The following is a 19381-nucleotide window of genomic DNA, read 5'->3' as shown; positions in this document are numbered from 1 at the left end:
TGCTGCAGTCCATCGGGTTGCAGAGTCAGACATGACTGAGTGACTCAATAGCACCAACAACGGCTTCTTTACACTTTGGCAACTTGTCACCTCCTCAGTTTCTGACCTCAGTCTTACCCTTACTTTTTTGGATTCTTTTAACAGACTGCTTGGAGGGACCCATCTTGGCACCAGTTAGGAGAAAGGAGGACTCGTCTTCCATCCACATAGCCATCAGGGTAAGTCAGGAGCACTGGAGTAGGAATTGGTAGGCTAGACTGAGCAGACATGGGTGCCAGTACATACCTGTCTGCTTAAAACTCACAGCATGTGACTCACCCACAAGACACAGGAAAAGATATAACAAGTTGAAAATCAGGCTAACCCCTCCCAGACAGACTCTGCCTACTGGCTCTGTCTCTGCCCAAAGAACCAAATGGGTATTAGTCATGCAGAACCTATTGGAGGGGAGTTCCTAGAGCTTTATAATGTGACTCACTGAATTGAAGGTTTTCAGAACAGTGGAGCCAGGGACCCTTATTGTGCTTATCTTGGCATTGGCCTCCACAACATCCAGCAAGTGAGCCTGGAATCTTCCCATATGTTTCATTTCTTGGGGTCTTTGAAGCAGGGTTTTAGCAGCTGGCAACTGCCCAGCAGAAAGGGCTTAAGAAGCATAATAGCAGCTGTGTGTTTGCAGTAAGCCTCGCAATACAGAGGGGAAAAGTGTCACACAGCCTTAAGAAGAGCCACTAAAACAGAGAAACAGACACATGCTGGACGCTGCCCTGGACCATAGGTGTGACAGGGGTCCGAAATCAACTGTCCACAGAAGCTCTGTGCTTTCACTGAAATGTGCTTCCCTTGGGGAAACTACCCATCCCCTAAAAATGCTAAAAGATCGTGCATCTTTCTGCTGCCTGTTAGTAACGTGTATTCATCTCTCCTTTAAAGGACCTCGCACCTTTTGTAATTTAATCGGTATTTCTGAATTGGTGCCATATATCTTGTTAGCCTGTGTGACAGATTAAAAAGATGGTGGTCCTTATGTTCTGTTACTTGTGAACCACTAGTCTTTCTATTTTATTTTTCATTCTGGTACCAGGAAAGTCTTTTTGAGTTTACTGAGTCTACTACTAGCTTTTCTAAGTAGCCAAGTGCTATGAAGCTCACAGTAATACTAGTTACATTTTTTGTGTTTCTAATACATATCACAGTTATTTTACCGTATCACACTTTACACAGATATTTGTAATCTTCCAAGCAATCCCCAGAGTAGAATTATTCTTCCTATTTTTCAGATGAGGAAACTGAGGCTCAAGATAATTAATTTCCCAAATCATTAAAAATTGTGGGTCAAAGATAAAAACTGAACCAGGCCTCCTTACATTAAACTCTTAGCTGACAAAAGTTCATTTTGAAGTTTGGACTCCTTGGAAACTCCCTCTGCTTCTTATCAGGTCATAAGTAATTTAGCATTAAAAGGCTAACTAATCAAGGAAAACGAGATACCCATAACAATTTTGTTTTAAAATTTTTACTTATTTATTTTTGGCTGTGCTGGGTCTTTGTTGCTATGTGCAGGCTTTGTCTAGTTGCAGCGAGCCAGGGCTACTCTTCATTGTGATGTGCAGGGCTTCTCATTGCTGGGGCCTTTCTTCTTATGGAGCATGGGCTTTAGGCATGGGCTCTAGGCATGCGCATGCAGCGCGTGGGCTTAGTTGCTCCATGGCATGTGGACTCTTTCCAGAGTCTCCTGCATTGGCAGGTGGATTTTTAACCACTGGACCACCAGGGAAATCCACCCATAGCAATTTTTCCTAGAAATGTCAGTTTGCTTCCACCATCATCTCATTTTTACCGAGATTATGTTAAACAGGAGTTTGTCCCTCAAGTTCCATAGATACCTTCTACTTACCCTGCTTTTGAAGTGAAGTGAAGTCGCTCAGTCGTGTCTGACTCTTTGTGACCCCATGGACTGTATGTAGCCTACCAGGCTCTTCCATCCATGGAATTTTCCAGGCAATAGTACTGGAGTCGGTTGCCATTTCCTTCCGTAGGCGATCTTCCCGACCCAGGGACTGAACCCTGATCTCCCACATTGTAGACAGATGCTTTACTGTCTGAGCCACCAGGGAAGTATAAAATGCTTTTAGCATAAAAAAATATTTACATGTGATTATTTTCTCTCTGGTCTATCACCAGGATCAGGGGAGTCATGCATTAAGAATCTTGTAGATGAGACACTCATATGGTAAGAAAGGCAATGTAGAACTTTGTGTAGGCTTAGCTTTCTGACCTAACATATGAGTGACTATTACTTTGGCCCCTAGCCCCCTAAAAGGAAACTTAAGATTCATAAAAATTAATGGTGCAAATATAACAAAAAAATTAGTGGTGATTATTTTGCCTTAAAGTTTCTTAGAGAGATTTCTTATATCCATATATATATGAATATGCTTCATAAAATATATTAGGTAGTTAATTTAAATAGATCTATTAATAAAATTAGTCATAATACTATATCAAGCAATGTCACAATATTTCATGCATATGCACAGTGATATTAAATAGAACTCTGGTTAAACTGACGTACATTTAGCTAAAGTTTGAAAAACACTTAAAAGCTAAGTTTTCTGCTCTTTCATCATTAGTTGCACTTCTTGACCAATGTCTAATGAGTTGGAAAATCAGAAAAGTGGCATTGGCTAACGTTAATATTCATAGGTATAGAATATTGAATCTGGAATATTGGGAGAATTTTCTAGCTCAGGGATCAACAAACTATGGCCAAGAGGCCAAATTTGGCCCACTGCCTGTTTTTGTAAATAAAGTTTTATTACAACACAATCATATTTATTTACCTATTATCTGCAGGTCCATTCATGTTACAACAGGAGTTGAGTAATTGTGACAGAGACTTTACAGCCCACAAGGCTGAAAATATTATCTGGCCCTTTATAGAAAGTTTGGTGACTTCTGATTTAGTGCAACTTCCTCAACTTCCTCAGTGTACAAATGAGGATACATTTCCAGATCCTTTGCTAATATTTCTATAGGTCTTATCATGTTCCATACTTTGCTTAAATATATAAACATGTCCTTTAGCCAGAACTCACCATTTTTTCCTATATGTCTTACTGTTCTCAAAGTAAGTGCGTGTGTGTTTCACATGTTGGTACTATATATTCTCTCTTAACATTAAGGTTTTTATGTTAGCTAAATTTCTAGATTAATATTTTATTCTCCAAGTCTTTTTTAAGTGTTTATAATTAAAATGTGTTTGAATACCACAAATTTTGCCTTTCATAGTAAAAGGCCAGATGTAGCTAAACCTTCATGTAAAGTATAGGGTATTATTAAATAAATATATATTCAAAATTGAATATATATATTCAAAAACGAATATATATATTCAAAAACATGGAAGAATACCTCCAATTACTAGATACTGAGTGTATGTATTAAAAATGACCAACACCCTCGTGTAGGCCAGGCCTTTAAAAAGCTGGAATCCTTTGGGGGGAAGTAGATATATAAGTGGAAAACTGATGTAAGGAAGTCCCCAAACAATGGTGATATGAATCATTCTTTCCCATTAGCGCTATTATCTGAATTTCAGTATTCATTATCTAAAAAATATTAATATGCCACCTAGGCCCTCCTGAACTGCACTTTCATTAAAGCAAATTTCTATTGTGCACTTTACCCCAAAGAGAATCTTCTGGTTTTAACTACATTTTTTAAATAGAGGAATACTGCTTTTTACTCCCCCAGCTTTACTGAGATATAACTAACACATAACATTTTGTAAATTTAAGATGTAAAATGTGTTGACTTGAAAGGAACACTGCCTTTATAAAACACATAGCACCACTAGGTAATATGACAATGATAAATCAAAGTTTTGTTATCTATAGCTACCTATATTGTTCCAGAGCATGATTTTTATCACAGTAGATACAAATCTGCAGAAAAAAGAACAATGTTATAATGGTATTTTGCTCTGTGAAATGAAAATGCAATTATTTCCCCCTTGATTCCTATCAGTTTTTCATCCTCTCCTCTTTATTTCTTTAAATAAAACATTTCATCCTAGAACTCTTTATCCTTTTCTTAGAAATTCTCATTACTTATATTATTCCCAAGAAATGTTAAATCTGAGATTCAATAATTTAAACATTTGACAGTTTTGATGTTAAAACATATTAACTTATTCAGCAAATGTACATGGTATTTTATATTCAAAAGGTATTCTTCATCCTTGTGAATGAGTTTAACTCTCTAGGAGAAAACCAACATATAACCCAAGAGATTAAATTTTTCTCCTGGTTTTAATAGTGAGAGACAGCACAAATAGAATTGAAAATCTGGATTGCAGGGCTGAGGTTATGTTGCCTTTCGTTTTGCAGCAATGGAGACTGAACTGGTGAGAAAAGGGTAATCAGGTTGAAAATCCTTATTTTGTTTTTGATGATTTATTCTCTGTTTCCTTGGAAACAGAGCTAGCAGCCACAGAGTTGCTGGCATTATGTTTTCTTTTCAAGCTTTGAAACATCAGAGAAAAAGGTGAGGCTTTACGACTGTAATTTGTAGAATCTGATTTATTTTCAAGTAAATTAAAAACAAATGTTATTGAATGCCTGTTACATAAAAGGTGCTCAGCTGCACAGTTATGTCTGACTCTTTGCGACCACATGGACTGCAGCTCGCCAGGCTCCTCTATCTGTGGGATTTTCCAGGCAAGAATATTGCAGTGGGTTGCCATTTCCTCCTCCAGGGGGACTTACCCACCCAGGGATCAAACCCATGTCTCCTGCTTTGCAGGTGGATTCTTTATTGCTGAGCCACTGGGGAATCTGTGCATATAAGGTACTAGGAGGTAAATACTAACAAGTTTGAGAAAAAGCTTTAAACAAATTGAGTAGAATAAATTTTAGTTTCTAAGAGCCAATCTAGTACATATATATATATATATATGTATGTGTGTGTATGTATGTATATGTATAAAGAAACAAAGGAAATAAAGTTTATTTAAAAACCTGTCACATGAGTGTAGTACTTTGATATCAGTATAATTTATTGAATTATATTAGGAAGCAAATAGATTCCCACACCAAACAGCACCATTCTTTTTTCCTATATTCCAAGTCAGGTAATATGAGGGTGGTTACCATACGTTGACAGGATAGTTTTTGCATCCAGTAAATAAAATAGACAAAAACTAAGGGGAGCTTGTTGCTGCTGCTGCTGCTGCTGCTGCTGCTAAGTCGCGTCAGTCATGTCTGACTCTGTGCGACCCCATAGATGGAAGCCCACTAGGCTCCTCTGTCCCTGGGATTCTCCAGGCAAGAACACTGGAGTGGGTTGCCATTTCCTTCTCCAATGCATGAAAGTGAAAAGTGAAAGTGAAATCGCTCAGCCATGTCCGACTCTTAGCGACCCCTTGGACTGTAGCCTCCGAGGCTCCTCCGTCCATGGAATTTCCCAGGCAAGAGTACTGGGGTGGGGTGCCATTGCCCTTAAGCAAGCCTAAAAGGTTTCCTAAGAAAGTTTAGTTCATTTGCTCAGTCTTGTCCAACTTTTTGCGACTCCATGAACTGTAGCTTGCAATCCTTCCCTGTCCATCACCAACTCCCAGAGCTTGCTCAAGCTCATGTCCATCAAGTCAGTGATGCCATCCAACCATCTCATCCTCTGTTGTCGCCTTCTCTTCCTGCCTTCAGTCTTTCCCAGCATCAGGGTCTTTTCAAATGAGTCAGTTCTTTGCATTACGTGGCCAAACTATTGGAACTTTAGCTTCACCATCAGTCCTTCCAATGAATATTCAGGACTGATTTCCTTTGGGATTGATTGGTTGGATCTCCTTGCAGCCCAAGGGACTCTCAAGAATCTTCTCCAACACCACAGTTCAAAAGCATCAATTCTTCAGCGCTCAGCTTTCTTTATGGTCCAACTATCACATCCATAATGGTTACTGGAAAAACCATAGCTTTGACTAGACACACCTTTGTTGGCAAAGTAATGTCTCTGCTTTTTAATATGCTGTCTTGGTTGGTCATAGGTTTTCTTTCAAGGAGCAAGCATCTTTTAATTTCATGGCTGCAATCACCATCTGCAGTGATTTTGGAGCCCAAAAAAATAAAGTCTGACACTGTTTCCACTGTTTCCCCATGTATTTCCCATGAAGTGATGGGACCGGATGCCATGATCTTTGTTTTCTGAATGTTGAGCTTTTAGCCAGCTTTTTCACTCTCCTCTTTCACTTTCATCAAGAGGCTCTTTAGTTCTTCACTTTCCACCATAATGGTGGTGTCATTTGCATATCTGAGGTTATTGATATTTCTCGCAGCAATTTTGATTCCAGCTTGTGCTTCATCCAGCTCAGCATTTCGCATGAAAATGAAAGGAAAGTGAAGTCACTCAGTCGTGTCTCTTTGCGAGTCCATGAACTATATATAGCCTGCCAGGCTCCTCCATCCATGGAATTTTCCAGGCAAGGATACTGGAGTGGGTTGTCATTTCCTTCTCTAGGGAAGTTAAATAAGCAGCATAACAATACACAGCCTTGATGTACTCCTATTCCTATTTGGAACCAGTTTGTTTTCCCGTGTCCAGGTCTAACTGTTATTTGTAGATCTGCATACAGATTTCTCAGGAGGCAGGTAAAGTGGTGTGGTATTCCCATCTCTTTAAGAATTTTCCACAGTTTGTTGTGATCCACACAGTCAAAGGCTTTGGCATAGTTAGTAAAGCAGAAATAGATGTTTTTTCTGGAACTCTCTTGCTTTTTCTATGATCCAGTGGATGTTAGCAATTTGATTTCTGGTTCCTAAGAAACTGACATATTAATGAATTTAGTAAATATTTCAGTTGAGCGGTGATTGTCAAATGATTATAATCTGGTCATTTCCTTTATGAAATTTGCATTAATTTAAGTGCAACCCATTCCAGTATTCTTGCCTGGAGAATCCCATGGACAGAGAAGCCTGGCAGGCTACAGTCCATAGGATCACGAAGAGTCAGACGGACTGAAGCAACTTAGCACGCACACACAAATTTAAAAAGTCATACCTTTAAAAATCCTAACTGAGATGAAAAGATAAGAGTTATAGGCAATAATTGCAGGGAAGATTTGTCTTTTTATTTTAATAAGAGCTAATGCAAGTCAAAACCACAATGAAAAATCACCTCTCACCTCTTAGAATGGCTATTATAAAAAAGACAACAAATAACAAATGTTAGTGAGGTACAGGTGTTGGTAGAAATTTAAATTGGTGTAACCACTATGAAAAACAGTAGGTTCCTCAAAAAATTTTAAATTGAACTACCCTATGACCTGGCCAAGGTGGCACTAGTGGTAAAGAACCTGCCTGCCAATGCAGGAGACATAAATTGCAGGTTTGATCCCTGGGTTGGGAAGATGCCCTGGAGAAGGAAATGGCAACCCACTCCAGTATGCTTGCCTGGAGAATCCCCATGGACAGAGGAGCCTGGGGGGCTATGGTTCATAAGGTGGCAAAGAGTTGGACATGACTGAAATGATTTAGCATGCATGCGTGACTTGGCAATTCTACTTCTGTGTACTTATCTGAAGAAAACAAATATACTAATTCAGAAAGATATATGTACCTCTGTGATCATTGCAGCATTATTCATAATAGCCAAAATATGGACACAACCCAAGTTCCCGTCAATAGATGAGTGGATAAAGAAGTTGTGATACACACACGCACACACATGTGTATGTGTGTATATGATGGAATATTATTCAACTATAAAAAATGAAACCTTGCCATTTGCAACAACATAGGTGGACCCAGAAGGTATTAGCTTATGTGAAATTAATCAGAGAAAGACAACTACTGTATGATTTCACTTATATGGAATCTAAAAAAACACAACAAATGAACAAACACAACAAAACACAGAACCACAAATACAGAGAACAAACAAGTAGTTGCCAGGAGGCAGGTGGGGTACAAGGATGAGAGAAATAGGTGAGTGAGATTATGAGATACAAACTTCCAGTCACAAAATGAATGAGCCACAGGTATTAAATGTACAGTGAGGAATATAATCAATAATACCATAATGTCTTTATATGGTGATGGATTGGTAATTAGACTTATTGTAGTGATCAATTTGAAATGCATAGAAATATTGAATTATTATGTTGTACATCAGGAACTAACATAGTATTGTAGGTCGATTATACTTCAGAAACAAATAAACTCACAGAAAAAGAGACCAGATTTGTGGTTACCAGAGGCTGGGGTAGAGGGAAGGGGAATTGGACAAAGGTGGTCAAAGGACAAAACTTCCAGTTATAAATAAGTACTAGGGATATAATGTACAATGTGATAGATATAACTAACACTGCTGTATGTTATCTATGAAAGCTGTTAAGAGAGTAAATCCTAAGAGTTCTCCTAATAAGGAAAATTTTTTTCTATTTCTTTAATTTTGTCTCTATATGAGATTATCAGTGTTTACTAAACTTCTTATGGAAATCATTTCATGATGTAAGTTAAATAATTATGCTCTATGCCTTAGAATTGTCAATTATATCTCAATAAAACTGGAAGAATAAAATTAATATGATCTGAGCATATTTATATGCTTCAAGGGAGAGAGAAGAGTTGAAGAGACTGACAGAGGCTAACTTGATAGAACTAATTTCCAAAAGAGAAAGGAGGCAATGGGAACTAAAACACAACTAGAGGGATTTGCTTTTGATGTCCTCTAATGACATCATAATAATGATAATAATGCTTGCTATTTGCCAGGTATTGTTCCAATCACTTCAGATGTATTAACTGAATTAGGACTGGATGGAGATAATGAACTTGGAAACAAAGAGTTGAAAGAATGTATATGTGAAAATCAAAATCATCTCTATAAATATGAATATGAAGATAAAATTATGTACTGATAATCTGCTGAAACAGAAAGATGGTGTAGGCAGCCTAAAAAGAGATGGTTTGAGGACTAGGAGAGGGAGTTGACCAGAAACATAAAAATACTTCTGAACTGTTTGTGTCATTTTTTTCCAGCAGTGCTCAGATACACTGGTGTCAGAGCTCAGAGATTATATCAACTTAGGGTTGGATGCCTATAAGCAGAATAAGATTGAAAGGCAAGAGTTCAGGAAGTTGACAGCACTGGCAGAGGGTGGTTAAGTGATGGTCTGGGTTAGGTTAGACATGAAATGAACTGAAGCCAGGATGGGGATAATTTTGTAATAGGAAAAAAGAAAGTTCAGAGGTATAGTGTTAGAAGGATTACTTGAGTCTCTGCCTTTCTTCAAAGATAATCAAGATAGCAGGTTGCCACAACTCATGTAAGCCATCAGAACAGTAAGCTCTGTCATCTTCAGGTTCGTTGTTTTCTCTGCAGAGCCGAGCTCTCAGGAAGGATAAATCCTGGCTACTCAAAGTGTAGTCTACTGACCAGCATCACTGGCATCACCCAGGAGATTGTTAGAAATGCAGAATCTTGGGTTTCATTCCAGAACTGAATCAGAATCTGCTTTTTAATTATTTAGTTTTGGCTGTGTTGGTTCTTGGTTGCTGCGGGGGCTTTTCTCTAGTTATGGTGTGTGTAGGCTTCTCATTGTGGTGGCTTGTCTTGTTGCAGAGCATGGGCTCTAGGGCACACAGGCATCAGTGTGTATGGATTCAGTAGTTGTGGTTCCCAGGCTGTAGAGCACAGGTTCAATTATAATTGTGGCTTAATTGCTCCGCAGCACATCAGAACTTCCTGGACCAGGGCTAGAATCTGTGTCTCCTACATTGGTAGGCAGATTCTTTACCACTGAGCCATAAAGGAAGCCCAGAATCTGCTGTATAATCTCCAAGTAACTCATATGTACATTAAGTTTGAGGCACTGGGATAAACAGATGTGAGTGCAGCTTCACCCTTGGTTTATTTGTGCTGATGATGATATGCTAGGGGAAACAAGGAGCAGATATCCTGCCTGTGATGTTCTCAAGATCCCAGGCTATTGAGCACTCCACTTTTAATGTATAATTTAAACCCTTTCCCAAATGACTCCTTATACCCCGCACAAATTCCTAATTCCACACTAGACACCAGGTGCTCTGAACATATGAATATCATGGTATCATATGAGATAAACTATAAGCTTCCTTTTAGTTTTAAAATTATTTTACATATCATAGCCACACTTCATCTGCACAGAAAATCAGCCCAAGTGGAATGAAATTCAGTCAGTACAAAAAATAATGATAAGAATAATTTTGTAGTTAGCCACACACACACACACACACACACACACACACACACACACACAGCTATCTGCTCTTGGGTCAGCTTTAGAGGGTGCTACTCTGTCTAACTACTAACAATTTCAGTGTTTTGAAGCTGCTATACGTGATTATGAATGGTTTCTGAACTACTTTTTTACCCTTTTGTGCAAAACCAAACTGAAATTCATTTAAATGAATTAAGTCATTTGAGGGAATCTGAGTGGAAGCTTGAGGGAATTTGTCTCCATATGTTAATGTGGAACCAATTTCCGAAGAGGTGGAGGTTCTGAGGAGTAAGGCAAGTTAGCGGCAAATTGATCACACAGATACCTATCGGTTGCATCAGTTTTAATGGAAAAATTGGTAACATTATTTAAAGACCAACGATGCTTTTTGATTCAGTCTTTTATCTTATACCAAGACTAGAATCTCGTTGACCCGCTGGTGGCTTTTTATGAGCCCGTGCTTTTTAAGCACTGTTGCCTACTGGGCCGACGTCGGCGGTCAAGGATGGGGAGAAAACGCCGTTTGATCTCTGTTTAAGCTAACCGGTCCTGTGGATGTACTCCACCACCGCTGGGGAACCGAAATTGCGGAGGCCTGAGGCGTCTCAAAATTGAACGGTTAGGGTTTTTAAGCTGCACAGGGAGAGATGTTCGCGACGTGACAGCTGATGGTCCCCGGGGTCTGATGTCTCCCCTCCCCATGCCTGGTTGGCTCACCATCGTTAATCGCCTCCCTCTCTCTCTCCAGGTTAGCCCACCAGACGCCCACTCTCAGTCCTTCCCTCTCTTCGGCTCTAGGGCTCCCGCGCTCTCCCATGCCTCTCTCGTCCCCCCTTTACCGCTCTTCTTTCTCTCCAGCCGGCCTCTCATTGCCCTCCCCTTGCCTTTCCTCCTTTTCCTTTTCCTTGCGCCCTCACCTCACTCTCCAGCCCAGCCCACTCCGCGCTCTCTTTTCTCAGTCCTCAGATTCGCGCTCCCGCGGCAAACGCCGCCTCCGCTCTCGCAGGGAGACGCTGGGCTGGAAGGTTTTGGAGAGGCTGCGCGCAGGCGCAACGCGCGGCGCGCGCGCGGGCAGGCCGGGCGTCCACGCAGGCGCGCGCTGCTCGGGTTTCGCTCCCGCGTGGGCAGCGGGACGTTCTTCTGCTCCCTCAGTCAGGGCTGAGGGCCCCACGGCTATACTGGGGGAGGCGTCATGTTACTCCACTCTGTCAATCTCTGGAACCTGGCATTTTATGCCCTCATGGTCTTCATGGCCACCCTGGGGCTATGGGACGTCTTCTTCGGCTTTGAGGAAAATAAGTGCAGTATGAGCTACATGTTTGAGTACCCGGAGTATCAGGTGAGGTTCTGCCCTCCCTTCGCTGGCCGCTCCGAGGCTCGGGCCCCTCCAGCCTTACCCTTCGGTGCGTTTCCCCTGCCTCGGCTCCCCGCGCCTCTCCCTTCCTCTTACCCCTACTGCGTCTCTGCTTTCTTGGCCCCAGAGTACTTCGCAGCCCCCCGCGGTCCCCTTCTCCTGCCCTTTGTGTCCTGTGTTCTCGGTGGGGTCCTTGATGGATGGTTCCCGGAGCATCCTCCCCGCCCCCCTCGGGGTTGCTCCCAGTTCCTCCGCCCCGTTCGCGGTCCCGAATCCCGAGCAGAGAAGGGCCGGGCCCGACGCCCCTCATCCCCGGAGACTCAGCTCCAGTCTCTCCCCAAATCCCTCCTCCCAGCCTTCCTGCCTTAACAGGTGCTCCGAGCCCTCCTTTGCTTCCCACACGCCGAAATTCTTCCCCTCCCGCCCAGTAGTTGAGTGTCAGCTCTTGCTTTTCTAGAAGGGAAGCAAGCTTCTACAGAGCGTATATTGCCTAGATCTAGTTCCCAGGTCTGCTTTAGAGACTTGAGGGTTACCTGTATGTGAAAGGCTAACCTGATGAGTAAGTAAATGAGGAACTAACTCATTTCTCTCCTGGGAAGGTTTTGCGGAGCCCCCTAGTCTTGCAGGTCCTGGGTGTATAGAGGCGTGTCGCCCCTTACCAGTTGAATGTTAAATCTGTTTCCTGGTGGTATTTTTGTTTTCTCATTGTGTTTGGAATTTTAAAAAGACCCGGCCCTTCTATCTCTCCGCCCCCACCTTTCTTTCTGTTTTCGATATTTTCAGTCACAGTTGCTTTATCGGTTCAGCATAGTAGACTCTAGAATTTCATTCATGACCAGCTGTAAAAAGAGTGACAAATTACACAGGCATCCAAAGAAATTTCACCGGAATGATTCTTTCCTTTCTAAATGCATCTTCTAATTATGGAATATATATTTTAATGATAACTCCCTACCGTAAAAAGTATGTGTACTATAATACATACTGATAAAATGCATTTAAAACCATAGAAAACTTATTCTTTGAGGTGAGGGATGCAGATCCTGGTTGTTTCCGTGTACAGGTCATTATGGAGGGATATTATTTGATTATCCTGCTATTATTTAGATCTTAAAACTACTTAAGATTTAAATTGCTGAAGAACATTCTTTCCCATGGCCAAAATTCAAATTTAGATTTCATTTGTTTTGATATCTTTACCTTGCATGGGATTGAGATTTCATTTGTTTTGAGATCTTTACCTTGGATCAGTGCTTATATGGAAATGGAAGCTTTTGATATCAGATACTATTGAGGGAACAGATTTTAGCATATTACAGTGGTCTTTTAATTTCTAAATGAATATGCTGGTTTATGTTTATCAGAGCCTGCATATAGTTAAATATGTGGGCTTTTAGTTTAAATTTTTTTAAAACTGAAAATAGAGCCTTTATAATCTTTTATTTTTCTTTGGTTTAATTAGAAAACTCCCAGTAGATTGAAGTAGGTCGTTTTAGTTTTGTACTGCATTGAAGAATTTAGGAAACAATACAGTACTAATTCCCATTTATTTTTGGATTATCCACAATTATTGAAGCTATCTTAACATTTCAAGTAGTAGAAATCACTTAGTGTTGGGAACAAAGCAGCATAATATTGACTGGAAAGACACAGAAAATTAGTGTAGCTAATGCAAAAGAGATGTTTGGGTTTTTTTGTTGTTCTTGAATAGTCTTATTTATTTTTGCTGTTTTGAGGTTTTATTTATTTATTTTTGAGGTTTTATACTTATGTTAATAATACCTTAGTACTGTAATATTAGAGTGGCAGGAGTTTTGATACACATTTTCAGTAAATGTTTATGGTGTAAAAAGTGTTTATTCATTACAGTATTTGTGTTTGACTCTTCATTTTATTGTGCACACTAGGTTGCAAAAGCTGCCTACAGAAATGAGTCATTTTGAGTATAATAAGTGAGATTTCTGGATAACTGGGGGCTTTCTATTAAGAACCAATTATTTGTTTAAAGTATTCTAAACATATTTTTATATTGCTTTTAGTTATATTTTCTATTAAGCTCTAATTGTTCACACGTTGGTATCCAGCGTATGGAATATCCTAGTTACTGGGTTTTTTTTTTTCTCTTTTTTGATGTTTTTCTTCTTTTTTTACTTCTTGTTTACATATTCTTTAGCAGAATTTTAGAGGCATTTAAAAGGTTGGTTGAAACATGCTCAGTTTTATTTTCCACTTTAAAAATAAAATGTGGCACAGGAATTTGAAACCCTAAAAATTGTTTTGAATTTAAATTTTTTTATTATCTCTTGATCCTCTACCTTTGGTTTTCCTGTATTCACTTATTCAGAGTTAGTCGAACATCTCACAAACCTACCAGGCAAAATATACATTACCCTTGAAAGCTTTTGCCTTACATTTTAGCCAAATTGTAGAATTTGAGACAAAAACATGTGTTGTGTTTTTTAATACAATAATTTATTTGACTGTAGATATGTGACCTCCTCTCTGAAAGGAAATGCTGATATTGGGAAATGAAAATCACTTATTTTGTTACTAAGTGTGATGTTTATTTAGTATATCATTTAATGACTTCTCTGTGTAAGTAAATTTTAGATATGGGATTTGGGTGAGGAGGAATTAGAGATAAATCAGACATTGTGCCTTTAAATTTGTCTTTAAAGTGTAATGAGGGAGACAGGAATGAAATGAATAGGCAAAATATAATGTGTTGAACATTATAATTTCACTGTAAGAGTGTGTACAAGGCTCTTCACAGAAGAGAACAGCCATGTTCATCTTGAGTAGTCAGTGGTTATAGAGAAGAGGTTGTGTACTGGGCAATGTAGGATATGTATGTAGTTCACACAGTGCTGAAACAAGAAAATTGCAGGAATAAAGAACATTTGTGAAGGTAGGAAGGTACCAGGATACATTCTATAAGTAGTATTTATAGTATGTTATCATTTTTATGAAGAGGAGAAAATAACCTAAGACACATTTGCTTATATTTGTGTATACTGTACATGTAAACTACTTCTGGAAGCACAAACTGCCAACATTGATTGCCTTCTGAGTAGGTAATTGGATAACTAATGAACCCAAGGGTAGTAGAGCTTTTTCAGTATATACCGTGTTGAATCTTGAATTTTGGAACATATTAAAACATTTAAAATATGGCATATATAAGTTATAAGGAAGTAGGTAAGAATAATTAGAACCAGGTTTTAAAGGACCTCTCAAGTATTTATCATCTGTGTAGTGAAGAAACACATAAGCTATATGTTTTAACAAGGTTATTTCTTGACAGCAGTATGGACTATGGATTGTTAGTCTTTGGTAGGGGAGAGTTCTCATTTAAAATCATCAATTTAAAATATATTGGAGTCCTGTTGCTATAAATGTTTTCTTTTTTTAAACTCCTTGACCATCTTCTGTTTTTTAAACATCATCCTTTTTGTGTACCTATATCTTTTCTGTCCTCAATCGAGGCAATACCCTTCCTGTCTTTTCCTGCCACTTACTCCCAACTTGAATTTTGTTGGAAACACAGTTTTGCCATTGCCTATGATTCCCACTTTATATTTTGTTCTATGTCTTTTTTTCCATCTTTATGCTTTTTTCTACTCCATATTATACGCAGTCATATTTTTAAATGTACACTGTCTCACTATAAAATTGCTTTTATAATAGTAGATTATGAAATTTATCAAATAATATTCTTTTGCTTATTTTTCTGTCTCCAGGGAATTAAATACTTTTTTGGATATATTTGATTGTTTTATCCTTCTTAGTTAGTTTTCAACTTGTTCAAAACTTTGTTTAGTCACCGTCCTAAAAAGAACCTACTGTGTGTGTGCTACTATCTCAAATAGTGTGCTAAATTATAAGAAGTTAAGATAACTGTTCCCTTGTTCTCTCATTTTTTTTCCTTGCATAATTTACACCTAAAGAACAAAATATTGCATCCTTTTTATTTTTGGTTATTTACTGTGCATAATTAATATTGGGACTAATTTGAGTTGAGGTAAATAAACACATCTTAAAGCAAATAGTTGATATCTCTGTATTTTGAATATTTGAGGAGATAAAGTTGCTAGTAACTTAAACAACAAGCTCACAGTCTCTGAAGTTGTTTTCATGGTGTTACTGGCACAGATTGGTTATGGTACCATCCTCAAATATTCAGGAATTTGCATAAATGATCAGAATTATTCTTTTTAGAACAGTGATTTTTTTCAGTAGTCATTACCCATTTACAATTTTCAAAATTCACTCAGTAGTTAAAATTTTTACCAAGCACGTGTACATTACTAGTTTAGTTTAGTCACTCAGTCATGTCTGACTCTTTGTGACCCCATGGACTCATGCCTACCAGGCTCCTCTGTCCATTTTCCAGGCAAGAGTACTGGAGTGGGTTACCATTTCCTTCTCCAGAGGATCTATAACTGCTAGATCATTAAATCTCTTGATGTCTCTTTAAATAAAATCTACTTTCAGTATAACTGGCTTCATTTTTAATGGTCTCTCAGTTAGTCTCAGTGTTAGCTGCTCAGTCGTGTCCAACTCTTTGTGACCTCATGGACTGTAGCCCGCCAGGCTCCTCTGTCCATGGAGTTCTCCAGACAAGAATACTGAAGTGGGTTGCCATTCTTTTCTCCAGGGAATATTCCCAACTCAGGGATCTAAGCCGGGTCTCCTGCATCGCAGGCAGATTCTTTACTGTCTGAGCCACCAGAGAAGCCCTTAATGGTCTCTATCCCTTAGGGGTAAAAGAGAAAAAGAAAAAAAAAAGGAGCAGAAGAAGATCTTATGCTTTACTACTAATTTTGTAGATGCCTACCTTTTGGGGATGACATTAAGACTTCATTTATATTTTGTTGAAAGAAATGTCAATTACTGGCTCATTTGGTAAATAGTAATATGAATTGCAGAGTAGTTTTAGGCTCACTGACAAACCATGCACCGGGTCCATGAAAACTGAAACAGATGCTAATTCATTGGAATGTTTGTGGTGAGAAGACTGTCCATGTCTTGACCAAGTCATGGCTGTAGGATTCAGATTAATTTGTTAAGTACATTGTAGGTCAAGCGTAGTAAGTTGAGAGGTAGGAAAGCTGCATTATAAAACAAACTTACTTTCCTTTGAATGATACAACAGCTTGGAGTTTATGTTAGGACCTGAGTAAAAGGAGAGAGACATTACAAAACAGTTTAAAATAGCAAAAAAGAATTCATTTAATAATGGAAAGCTTTTATCATTTATAAGTATAATTGATAAGTGATACTAAATATAATGCATTTTCAATTATGTTAACATGGAGCATGCTGACATAAACCAGTATTTTTCTCTTGTCAGCAGCTATTTTGAGTAATTTCTATTTATATTAGAATTTTAAGTAGTCTCATTTTATGTTTTCTTAAAGACTACATGGTTTAAAACTTACACAATTCAAGACGGATGCTTCATATGTGTAAACTAAAAATAGAACTTTGTTGTTCATTAAATGTAGTTTTTATCATCAGTAATGTTTTTATATTGTATTGTTTCAAATTTGTATAATTCAAAATTGGATATAGTGAGACTGAATTGTATTACTAAAACATATTAAAGTGAAATCGCTTTCTCTTTCCTATAGAAAATTGAACTTCCAAAGAAACTGGCAAAACGCTATCCTGCTTATGAATTGTATCTTTATGGAGAAGGGTCCTATGCTGAAGAACACAAAGTTCTCCCTTTAACGGGTATTCCTGTTCTCTTTCTTCCTGGTAATGCTGGAAGTTATAAGCAAGGTAAGTCTCAAAAATAAATTTTGAAAGCTGTGAAATTCAGTTAAAGAATTAATTCAGATACATACTCTGCATTAACTACTTCACTACGCATACTGGGAGACACAAATATATGACATTTTATCTGAGAGAAGTATGTGACAAGTATATAAAAAAAAAGTTGAAAGCCACTTTGCAGAGAATAAGTAGGAGAAGATAAGATGATGATAAATAGATGATATAGGGATTTGGGAATCAGCAGAGGTAAGAGGTTTATGTTAGAAATTGAGTGTACACAAAAGAGAACCTAAAGGATTGACTAGAGAAGTAAATGGGTGGTTTAAGTTATGCTGAGCAAGAGAGGAGATTGATTTCTTTCTTTTGGAGCTATTTAAATTAGATCTAGAAATACGGAGGCAAACACAGAAAGGTGGGGTTGGGGAAGATTGGTGTACATATTCCAAATTGAAATATAACAGTTATTCCTAGTGTAACAGTCAAGCAATGTAGAAGTAATTTCAGCTAAAATCCCTTTTTTATTGTTAAAAAAAATGATGTGTTCTTTAAATAATGAGAATAGAATTATTTCAACATTTAGTATTACTCCAGGAGATAGTGAAGGACAGGGAAGCCTGGTGTGCTGTAGTCCATGAGGTTGCAAAGAGTTGGACACAACTTAGTGACTGAACAGCAACAAAGTATAATTACTTACATGTTTATCTATTTAGCTAGCAAATATTTATGAGGTACTTACCACGAGCCAAGCAGTGTTTTAGATATTAGGCAGTATTCTAGATATTCTAGATATTAGTATGCCAGTAATGTTAAAAGTCGGAGAAGGCAATGGCACCCCACTCTAGTACTCTTGCCTGGAAAATCCCATGGATGGAGGAGCCTGGTAGGCTGCAGTCCATGGGGTCGCTAAGAGTCGGACATGACTGAGAACATCACTTTCACTTTTCACTTTCATGCATTGGAGAAGGAAATGGCAACCCACTCCAGTGTTCTTGCCTGGAGAATCCCAGGGACGGAGGAGCCTGGTGGGATGCCGTCTATGGGGTCACACAGAGTCGGACACGACTGAAGTGACTTAGCAGCAATGTTAAAAGTTAGAAAAATAAACGAGTAAGGGATAAAGGATAAACAGGGTCAAGAGGTGACTAGATGAAGTGGCCAGTATGAGGAGATGACATTTTGAGCAGAGGCCTGAGTATGGCAAGGGACTAAGGTATGGTACTGTTTCAGGGAAGACGTGGAAGCAGGAACACATTTGGTGCATTCAAGGCTACTGAGACTAGAGAAAGTGAAAAGTGATGAGGATGGAAAAGTAGTCACAGGCTGTATCATAAAAGCTGTGGAAGAGACTTAGAATTTTGATTTAAATGTGATGGATAACTATTGGAGAGGTTGGGTAGGAAATTATAAACTCTGATTTTTAAAATTTAATCATTGTATTTGAAGTATAACACATAAACAGAAAAATGTGTAGACTATCACTATTTGGTTAAAAATGATTATAGAGTGAGTACCCAGGGGCCATACTCAAGTCAAGAAGTAGAAGATCGTCAGCACCCTGGAAGCCCTCGTGTGCCTTTTCCTGATTAAAACTCCCTCCTTCCCTTCTAGATGAAGCCACAATCCTAAGTTTAAGGTAGTCATTTTCTTTACTTTCTTTATAGTTTTAGCATCTTAGTGTGCATCTCTAATTCATTCTACTTATTTGGGGCTATTAAGGAAATTTTTTTTTAAAGAGGAGCTGATATTTTTTATTTTATTATTATTTTTATTTTTGGCCTTGCCACTCAGCATGCAGAATCTTAGTTTCCCAACCAGGGATTGAACCTGTGTCCCCTGCAGTGGATGCACCAAGTTTTAACTACTGGACCACCAAGGAAGTCCCAATTTTGGGCTGTTTTAAACTTTTCACTGTAATCACTCAGTGTGTATTATTCTGTGACTGGCTTCTTCTGCTTAACATTTTTTTTTAACCTAGTAAAAGTAACTTTTAC

The 19381-nt window shown here is 38.5% G+C and overlaps 1 protein-coding gene across 1 annotated transcript in view; it reads left to right on the top strand.

The window, feature by feature from the left end:
- Positions 1-11321: 11321 nt before the first annotated feature.
- PGAP1 (post-GPI attachment to proteins inositol deacylase 1) overlaps positions 11322-19381 on the top strand; it is an 81136-nt gene continuing 73076 nt past the window's right edge. The window contains exons 1-2 of the mRNA XM_019974323.2: positions 11322-11594; positions 17243-17396. Coding sequence (XP_019829882.1) covers positions 11448-11594; positions 17243-17396 — 301 coding nt within the window. The 5' untranslated portion in view covers positions 11322-11447. The remainder of the gene's footprint in view (positions 11595-17242; positions 17397-19381) is intronic.

The sequence above is a fragment of the Bos indicus genome, chromosome 2, assembly GCF_029378745.1.
Source record: "Bos indicus isolate NIAB-ARS_2022 breed Sahiwal x Tharparkar chromosome 2, NIAB-ARS_B.indTharparkar_mat_pri_1.0, whole genome shotgun sequence".
NCBI classification, from domain to species: Eukaryota; Metazoa; Chordata; class Mammalia; order Artiodactyla; family Bovidae; genus Bos; species Bos indicus.
The sequence above is the reverse complement of the archived record's forward strand: the minus strand, read 5'-3'. Positions and strand labels throughout refer to the sequence as shown.